This window comes from Oncorhynchus nerka, linkage group LG6, assembly GCF_034236695.1.
Source record: "Oncorhynchus nerka isolate Pitt River linkage group LG6, Oner_Uvic_2.0, whole genome shotgun sequence".
NCBI lineage: Eukaryota > Metazoa > Chordata > Actinopteri > Salmoniformes > Salmonidae > Oncorhynchus > Oncorhynchus nerka.
Genome location: NC_088401.1, coordinates 26365885 through 26376466, shown reverse-complemented (window position 1 = coordinate 26376466; position 10582 = coordinate 26365885). Strand labels below are relative to the sequence as shown.

The 10582-nt window shown below is 41.4% G+C and overlaps 1 protein-coding gene across 1 annotated transcript; it reads left to right on the top strand.

Annotated features, from left to right (window-relative positions):
* The first annotated feature begins 2055 nt into the window (after positions 1-2055).
* On the top strand, positions 2056-9215 carry LOC115131095 (uncharacterized). The gene is made up of 17 exons (XM_029662701.2): positions 2056-2150; positions 2628-2743; positions 2881-3016; positions 4499-4586; positions 4708-4788; positions 4938-5075; positions 5336-5381; positions 5482-5560; positions 5787-5892; positions 6224-6419; positions 6677-6710; positions 6805-6908; positions 7372-7396; positions 7497-7604; positions 8229-8357; positions 8519-8642; positions 8898-9215. The coding sequence occupies exons 1-17, from the start codon at positions 2125-2127 to the stop codon at positions 9069-9071; spliced, it is 1710 nt and encodes a 569-aa protein (XP_029518561.1). The 5' UTR covers positions 2056-2124; the 3' UTR covers positions 9072-9215.
* Positions 9216-10582: the final 1367 nt, after the last annotated feature.

Below are 10582 nucleotides of genomic sequence, written 5' to 3'. Positions count from 1 at the left end.
TATAGAGTGATATCTCTAAAGAGGTTAACTTTGGCAAAGCTTACATGTGAAGAAATACATATTCCCCCTATGGACATGAGACTGCAGTTGCTAAGCACCAAACGATTTGTATTACTATCAAACATTCCCATGCGCTACACAAGACAATAACATTTCCCTTACTATTCCCAGCACTGTGAGAGGAGAAAAGATGCAGCTGGGATTGCACCATGAGTCAGAGGCTGGAAGAGGAGGATGAGAGGGAGGTGGTGGGAGGCTTGGAAAGGTTGGTACTCAGTACTCACCAGGAAAGGATCCATCCTGTTGTGTGGGATTACAATGTTACCATGTTACCCCTGCACCTGGAGAGGCCAAGAGATGGTGGGAAAAACCATCAATGCTGCCTGGAGGGGTCGCCTCAGGACAATCACCCCCCCCTCCCTCCACGGGGCTCCTAGCCCAGAGGTCCGTCCCTGAGCTCCTAAACGAAAAAACAGAACCGGGCTTTCTCAATGTGTGGCTGTCCTCGTAAAAACCCTCAGTACCGTACAGAAGATTACACAGAGAGCATCAGGGCTTCATCATTTCCCCCCCCCCCACCTTTATTTAACCAGGTAGGCAAGTTGAGAACAAGTTCTAATTTACAATTGCGACCTGGCCAAGATAAAGCAAAGCAGTTCGACACACACAACGACACAGAGTTACACATGGAGTAAAACAAACATACAGTCAATAATACAGTAGAAACAAGTCTATATACGATGTGAGCAAATGAGGTGAGATAAGGGAGGTAAAGGCAAAAAAAAGGCCATGGTGGCAAAGTAAATACAATATAGCAAGTAAAACACTGGAATGGTAGATTTGCCGTGGAAGAATGTGCAAAGTAGAAATAAAAATAATGGGGTGCAAAGGAGCAAAATAAATAAATAAATAAAATAAATACAGTAGGGAAAGAGGTAGTTGTTTGGGCTAAATTCTAGATGGGCTATGTACATGTGCAGTAATATGTGAGCTGCTCTGACAGCTGGTGCTTAAAGCTAGTGAGAGAGATAAGTGTTTCCAGTTTCAGAGATTTTTGTAGTTCGTTCCAGTCATTGGCAGCAGAGAACTGGAAGGAGAGGCGGCCAAAGAAATAATTGGTTTTGGGGGTGACCAGAGAGATATACCTGCTGGAGCGTGTGCTACAGGTTGGTGATGCTATGCTGACCAGCGAGCTGAGATAAGGGGGGACTTTACCTTGCAGGGTCTTGTAGATGACCTGGAGCCAGTGGGTTTGGCGACGAGTATGAAGCGAGGGCCAGCCAACGAGAGCGTACAGGTCGCAATGGTGGGTAGTATTTGTGGCTTTGGTGACAAAACGGATAATGTGACATGATTGAATGACTTGTCTTTACTGTTTATCAGTCTCCACTACAAAGGTAATTTCTTTGGTTAGGCCTGCAGAGGTGTCAATACAAGATATAGTCTCAAAGAATCCTGAAGAAGAGTCAGACTAATTCAAAAGGTCTGCAGTAACCAACCTTGGGCATCAGTAGCCTACCTTGGGCTTCAGTAACCTACCTTGGGCTTCAGTAGCCTACCTTGAGAGCAGTAACCTACCTTGGGGCTGTAGTAAGCTACTTTGGACCTAGTTTGACAGACTCATTAAATGACAGAAAGAATGTCCTAAGTGACAACATTTAAAGTGTTCCACTTTTTTTGCGGTGTGTGATTTGAGGTATATTTGAGCAACTCTCAAGTGTAAAACTTCGGCCAGGACATAAACCTCATAGTCCAATTTACTGACAATCTTTGCATTAAATTTTGCTCCCCCTGCTGGACATTGTTGGAATACTACTCATTACCACTGAAAATGAAAATTTTATTCATAATTTTACCATACCAATTTAGGGGCAGTGTCATATCATGGGCTATTTTCCAATTTGTCAATGCACCCACTTAATATTTTTAAGCGCAACACTAACACCTTCATCTGGAAAATGCAATTGGAAAATGTTTCTTTCATTGTAGGTCAAATTAATGAGGGAAAGGAGTGGCGCGCGTTCACCGGTATGATAATCGAAATATAATCTAAATGACAGAACACGCTTTGTGACGCGGTGAATGTAAAGAACGTTGTTGACGTTCCTTCCAAATTGCTAACAGATGACTATCAACACGCTTGCCAAACGGTAGGATTTTCCTAAAGTTTATTTTTTGTTGCAAAACTTATGTTTGCAGGCCTATTTAATTTTCACCTCATGTAATGTAATTGACGTGTGAAGAGCGTGGCCAACCGTAATCTTTTGGCCAGGTGCTTCACCTATATTGTTTATGCCTACACAATTATTTAAGCACAAATAATAATTCACAAATATAGAATCATGTTACAAGACTCGTATTTAATGACTCGTGGTAATCTTGTAAACAGTTAATGTAGGCCCAACCTTTATTTGAAACAGACGTTTATTAGCTGAAATGTGTGCTGTTGGCCGGCTATTAAAAAGGACAGGCAGCTATTTGAGATTGCGTTTATTGAAGTAATACAGCATATATATTTTTTACTTTCCAAGGCTTGCATGTACACACACGATAAATTAAACAAGTAGAAATGACCACTGATTTGCAATATAAAGACGAATACATTACTACCTTCATTTGTCACCCAGCCTGTCCACCTCCGTCCTCATGGCTGAAGAAATAAGGAGAATAGCTGCTCTTATTGAGAGAGACCAAGAGCTCATCACTTACATCAAGCACAAGTTTACCACCGACTTCAAAAAAGGTGAGCGAATGGCCCTACTAGGCTACTGTACAATGTGTCACAATACTTCATGAAAAGCCACTTGAGATAATGGATGACGTTTGAATTAATGCAATGAATTACTGACTTTTAGCACATTTTGCTTTGTGTTTTCCAAGCGCACAGCTACTTACCTGAGAAGGTTGTCACCCGCAGTGACACAAAGTATGTCCGCATGCAAAATGACCAGGCCAAGAAGAACTATGACAGGAGACAGGAGATGCTCAGAAAAGGCTTTTTCTCCCCTGTTAACAAGTATGACATATTATATCCTTGACCATTTCCTACACTTTAAAGTTCAGTGCCTTCTGAAAGTATTCAGACCCCTTGACTTTTTCCAAATTTTGGTAGGTTACAGCCTTATTCTAAAATTGATTAAATATTAGTTTTCCCCCTCATCAATCGACATACAATACCACATAATGACAAAGAAAAAACATTTTATGACAGTTTTGCTAATTTATTAAATATAAAAAACTAAAATATCACATTTACATAAGTGTTCAGACCCTTTACTCAGTACTTTGTTGAAGCGATTACAGCCTAGAGTCTTCTTGGCTATGACGCTGCAAGCTACACCTGTATTTGGGGAGTTTCTGCCATTCTTCTCTGCAGATCCTCTCAAGCTTTGTCAGGTTGGCTGGAGAGCGTTGCTGCATGGCTATTTTTCAGGTCTCTCCAGAAATGTTAGATTGGGTTCAAGTCCAGGCTCTGGCTGGGCCACTCAAGGACATTCATAGACTTGTCCTGAAGCCACTCCTGCGTTGTCTTGACTGTGCTTAGGGTCGTTGTTCTGTTGGAAGGTGAACATTCACCCCAGTCTGAGGTCCTGAGCGCTCTGGGGCAGGTTTCCATCAAGGATCTCTCTGTACTTTGCTCCATTCATCTTTCCCTCTTTCCTGACTAGTCTCCCAGTCCCTGCTGCTGAAAAACATCCCCACAGCATGATGCTACCACCACCATGCTTTACCTTAAGGATGGTGCCAGGTTTCCTCCAGAAGTGGCGCTTGACATTCAGGCCAAAGTGTTCAATCTTGGTTTCATCAGACCAAAGAATCTTGTTTCTCATGGTCTGAGAGGCTTTAGGTGCGTTTTGGCAAACGCGAAGTGTTCTGTCATGTGCCTTTTACTGAGGAGTGGCTTCCGTCTGGACACTACCGTAAAGGCCTGATTGGTGGAGTGCTGCAGAGATGGTTGTCCTTCTGGAAGGTTCTCCAATTTCCACAGAGGAACTCTAGAGCTCTTTCAGAGTGACCATCGGGTTCTTGGTCACTTCCCTGACCAAGGCCCTTCTTCCCCGATTGCTCAGTTTGGCCGGGCAGCCAGCTCTAGGAAGAGTCTTGGTGGTTCCAAACTTATTCCATTTAAGAATGAGGGAGGCCACTGTGTTCTTAGGGACCTTTAATGTTGCAGAAATGTTTTGGTACCCTTCCCCAGATCTGTGCCTCAACACAACCCTGTCTCGGAGCTCTACGGACAATTTCTTCGACCTGTTTTTGCTTTGTCATTATGGAGTATTGTGTGTAGATTGCTGAGGATTTGTATTTATATAATCCATTCTAGAATAAGGCTGTAATGTAACAAAATGTGGAAAAAGTCTAGGTCTGAATACTTTCTGAAGGCACTGTATAGTATGAATGAAATGTTATTCATTTTCAACTGTGATGGTATCCGTGATGTGTGTGTGTGTGTGTGTATAAACGTTCAACTTAAAGTAATGCCTTGTCCCTTGGATAGACCATACAAAACAGTGGGAATGCTTTACTCTGACAACGTTGATCTCTTCTCAACCTGGTTAACGTCAGAGGATCAGGAGTCACTGAAGGTGACACACCCACACACACACACATCCGTATTCACGGACACACACACATAATCAACTCATTGTTTTGTTTATACAGTAGTTGTTTAAAATGACTGGTCCTCACTCAGTCATTCTATGGCAGACACACTGGGACAAGAAGTTTGGCAAAAAGTCAGGAGGTGGAGTGATCTCCAGCAAATTCACTCAGGAGAAGGCTAAAAAGGTGAGAGAGGGGGAGAGAGAGGGAGAAGGGGGAGGGACTTAACTCTAGAATTGTGACCAAACATAATTCATTATCATGTAGTAAATCCTTCTTCATTATCACATTCATGTATTTGATATTTGAATAGTATATATTTCAACACTCTTTAGGAGAACGTCACAGCCCCTCCAATGGAGAGCCAGACCCTGGATGGCTTCCTCCAGCTGAAGCACTACCTGAGGGAGATGGCCTCCATTAGACGTGCTCTCCACGCTGGACGCCCCCTCATATGTTGCCTCAGGGACCAGGTAATGCACTGCGGGAAAACGCAACTTAGGAAACTTCAAAATGTGTTTTTGTTTAGTTCCCCTTAGTTATTAGAATTGTTGCTGAGTATTATTATGGCACTGAGATGTGATTGTTTGTTCTGGACTTCCGGCGATGAATTCCAGCCTTTTGGGTTCTTATTCACTGTTGAAAACCTCATTCTTCTTGAACTGTATAGAATGTTAGGACCACTTGCTGTAACACGAAGAATACATGTCTCTACTATGTTCTCATTGTAAAGGATAAACAGTCATCGCTAATGACATCATGTGACCGAGCCATGTCAGGTTGGTCACCTAAAGCACAATGCAAAATGAATTACAATGCTACTACTACATTCTACTATGTTGACCCCATCCATGCACTCTGATCCTTCTTTCTCTTCAGCTGATAAAGAGACTGTGCCACCAACCCCCATGACCATGAACCAACAGGCACTGGACCCAGAGGAAGAGGAGAACCTACAGTACGTTGTGCACTGTCCCTGTTTGTTTCTCCTGAATGAAGTTTGTAATCAAACCAAATACCGCTACGACACATAGATTGCTGCAGTTTTATCCATCATACTCCCATGCAATGCTGGATTCTTCTTACTGATAAGAAATGTTCCTCATAGTTCTGTCTGGGACTTTCTGGTGGCCTTTTCCCCTGCTTGACATACAGCATGTTGTATTTCCCTGTTCTCTTCATAGGAGGATACAGTACAGGAAGCAGAAGCTGTTCTCAGAGAAACTGCAGTGGATCTACATGGTCCTGTGTGGCATCTCTCACATGAGAAACAAAGACCTGAAGACACTGGTGAGACTCAGCTAGTACAACAAAAACAACTAAATAAACAAGAAAAAAAACGCTAAAACAACATGTGTGTGACGTATTATTAGGATTTCTGGAAGACCAGTGGATTTATTGAAAGTTCCTGGGATTTTGCAACCCTATCTATTATTACTGTATGTTGTATTGTTAATATAGGGAGTTTTTCCAAGCCACTGTGCTTCTGCATTGCTTTTGCTCTTTGGTGTTTTAGGCTGGGTATCTGTAAAGCACATTGTGACAACTGTTGATGTTAAATATGTATGAAATACATTTGATTGATTGATTGGTGATTTAATACTGACAGCCTGTATTCCAGGTTCCTCTCAACAGCAACTATGTGAATGTCATCATGAAGGACACAGAGAAGACCAAAATCATCCTGAAGCAGTCACACAGCTACTACAACCCTCCAGTGAATGCCATCGGACGCCTGGTGTCTCTGGCCCCCGATGACTGTCACAACGGCACCCCTGACGTGTGGGACACCTTCATCGGTCACCAGGATGCCGCAGGTGACAGTCTGGTTTCTATATACAGTATATTGTTTTGTGGTGTTTTCATACAAGCCCTCTTTGTTTCCAACCTCACCTGCACACCTTCATACCTTGTTTTTATTTTATCTTCACTGTTTGTCTTTCACTTTTTTGGTGTGCAAATAAATTCAATTAAACAATAATACATGCTGACCTAATCAATTGGATAATTGGACCACCTATTGCGTGTCTCATGAATTGCGATATCATTAAACTGACTCTCTTGTGGATTTCAGAGCCCTCAAAGATGACCACCATCCGAACCACAGGGTAAGAGAATGATGAACAATAATTGACATGACAACATCAGCTATTGCTGATCTATCCCTCCATACTGTAGTACATTGCTGGTCTATAATCACAGATATAAAGCTGTGCAGTCTGGGCCCAGGCGTAAGGTTGGCCAGCGAGATCCAGACGGAGATGGAGACATACCCCCATGGCTACTACTGCTGCTGGATGAGAACAGTCAGTCTATACAATACCACACACAACAACAACGATGTGCCATGTTCCCACTTAGCAGACACAGCCATTGTGGCTTTGTAACACTTATTGATGTGATTATTGCCCTAAGGCACAGGAAATACATGCAGCCAACAGTTGTCATAGTGAGACTAGACTACATGAGCAGTGTCACCCTGGTTACATTGTGGCTTGTGGGTTTTTGGATTCTGCCACAGCATGAATTCCTGATGGATTGTGGCATTTGTGTTCCTCACCAACTACGTGCCACCCTTTGCCAAACACATCACTTCAGTACAAATCCCTTGAAATGGCAAAATGATATGTTTGTTTTGGGAATGGCAAAGCTTTCGTTTGAGCCATAGTATTTTTACAATGTGTTCTACAAAGATAAATCCGTTCACTGTTGTGAATACAGTATCTCTCAAGTTTTACTTCTATAGTCACCTGTTTTCTTTTCCGACAGCATCCCTAGAGAAGAAAACAGTCAAGTGAGTGTGAAACAAACCAACAAAATGTATGTAAAATGGATCATTTATTCACATGGTTGAGATGTAAAGATTAAGCTGCTCTTTTCATTCCCTCACCTAGGCCTAGAGTAGACCAGTCAGCCATGCTGGAGAGAGCCAAGGTCCAATACCTGAATGTGAAGAAGGTTCTAAACATCCAGGTCAAGTCAGGAGTGTTTGAAAAGAAAAAGTGAGGAGGACACTGTCAGCCCTATGACTTGCTGTAGTAGCTCATTGTATTCACTAGAACTATACATTGTGATCTTTATATGTTCAATGTTGTTTTTATGCCCCTTTGCTGTGAAAACCAATTGCCCTCTGGGACAAATAAAGTTTCAACTTGAAGTATCTACATGTCACAGTCAGGTCGTTTTTATAGAGGATCATTTGTTCTGGATGATGTTCCTGTTAATATAATACATGCCATTCAGCAGGGGCTTTTATCCAAAGCTATTTAGTCATGCATGCATACATTTTATGTATTGGTGGTCCCAGCAGGAATCGATACCCACAACATTGTGTTACAAGTGCCATGCTCTACTGACTGAGCCACACAGTACCACACCTGTTGACATAGAGGGTATATGAATAGGAAACCATTCAAGGAACAATTGATCAGTTCTCTGTCCCCTATGGCAATGACAGGAAGTAGAAACACAACCAATTTGAAAACAACATAAAAGGAGTTGGTTTCAGGCCCACCTTTTCACTGGGAATCAAATTTATGGATTAAAATGTAATGACCAAAAAGTGATAATTTGTCGTCAAAATGCCCTACTCGGCGACTCATTGTAGTCCCATTCTTTGTCCTCAGGTACCGTGAGGAAAGGATGAGAACTCTTTTCAATGCTCTAATGGCTTCCAAGACCGATGCTGGTCTGTCTTCGCTCCTTGCCTCTCTGAAGAGTGAGCTGAAGGAGCCCAAATCCACCACTGGTCTCTGGTAGGTGCGTTCTCCCCTCTCTCATACAAACATCATGTGGTATAACTCAACCATTTCAAGTAGCTTAACTCCTTGACTGCTTTTCTTCATCTTCACTTCCTGTAAGAAAATGTAATAGAATTATAAATGGAACAAAATAAATGTTAATCATGTATGAACAGGTTTGCAACACTGCAGAGTGAGGCCACAGAACTGTCCAGAGACAGAGACCCCAAATATAACAGCATACTGCAGAAGATCTCAGCATTTCAAAGCTTCTCTAACAAAAGGGTCCCCTACTCCCAGGTATGGAAGTCTTTGTCACAGAGAATAGGCAATTGTGTCCGATCTATGCATTGCATTTTGAAATGTTCCCCCTTCCTAGAAGACACAGAAACATACTCAACCTGCTTTGTATTCATTAGTGCATACCGTAGTAAAATGTTTTGTAACGGAAACTCAGAACAAGCGGTTTTTACTGGACAAGAATCACCCTGTTTGTCTGTTTTTTCCCATTTGGGGCCAAATGAACATGACCCGGTCTCTCATCTACCTCTGAAGGAGAAATTCTGTCTCCTGGTCATCTCCATGCCAGCCAATCAGCTGCTTCGACCAGCCATACAGGAAGCACTGCTCTTCCTCACCGAGAAAGTCCTGCTGCTATTGCCGCGGCAACTCAAACAGTGGTACCAGTACCTGAAGCTGCCCTTCCCCACCAAGGAATCCTCCTCCTAAAAACAAATAATATCCACCTGGTCTCTTTACTTCACTGCCTGTCTACAATGTGGACCTTGGACTGAGAAGCCTGGGCTCTTGGTGGGATAGCTGATGTTGAGGGCTCAGGAAAAGGCTTCATAATATGTTTGTTGGTTCTGTCAATAAAACACCTTAACATTTAGTATCTCTAAATGTGTTTTTTATAATGTTTTTGAATATTACGCTATTGTGAAGGCCCATCGGGCATGGTTTAAGGTTGAATTTATTTGCACCAAAGAAAATAAGTGAAACAACAATACAGATCAAAATACATTCATAAACGGTATACAAGTGTTAGAACCCCAAGGGTTTCTATAAAAACCACACCACAATTTTCTTACAATACATAGTACAAAAATAAAAGGTTTCTTAAAACATAACAAAACCTACTAATTATAAATGTACAAATGAAGTGATCAGCAATCACAAAAAAATAAACCAATGGATCAGATCAGCAATGGTTGACAGTAACCAGACCTCTCTCACCCACAGAAGAGGAGAGGAGGGAACTGGGCCGGTTTGACAGCTTGCACCCTGTCATAAATTAAAGGAGAGGAAATCCAGAGATCTCCCTCTCCAAAATCCTCCAGTATTAACCAAAGGAATGTATTTTTTAAAAAAATTATTAACCCCTCCACCACCCCCCCTCTTTGGAGGACAAATATGTTGTTTTTTTTACAGCTTTTCTGCTATATATTTGACATATTTTGCATACACATTTTACATGCATGGTACTTTAATTTAAAGCAGTCACAACAATAATATATTACATAAGTTCTTTAATCCCAACCCAAAGGAATGTCTTTGTTAACGGTCTTCCCGCTGAAACTCTTAACACGTTCAAAAAGCGAATACTGGATCAATATTTCTAACGTAAGGGAGTGAGGAATGATCAGAAATTAGCTGTAGAAAAACTAATGTCATATTGGTTTTTATTTTGTGATGTCATCAAAAAATGTGTAAAGGAAATACAGTAACTTTAAAAGTACTTACACTACAGGTATCAAGTCTCCATCCATACATAACGTTGGACATAAAACATGATGAAAGTATTTTTGTTAACAAAGGAATTGGTTTTTAGGAGGTATAATAATCTATTTTTGTGGATATCTGAAGTAGGTGAGTAAATTTGTTCTTATACTTTTTGTAATTTGCAGAACTTTTTATACAACTTGATACTGAGGATTCTTTGAGACCGGTTGGAAACCAATGTTTCCAGAACCCTTCTGCTGCTCTCACGTGGTTTAACTAAGGGAAAGCAGTGGTGAAATACAAAGTTGAAAGATGTGAGAAAAGTCTTGAAAGCAGACTCCACATCAGCCTGATCTATAAACACTCACAATTACTTTTGTCAAATATTCTACATGTTGTACAGTGCCTTCGGAAAATATTCAGGCCCCTTGACTTTTTCAGATTTTGTTAGGTTACGGCCTTATTCTAAAATTTATTAAATCGTTTTTCCCCCTCATCAATCTACACACAATATCCCA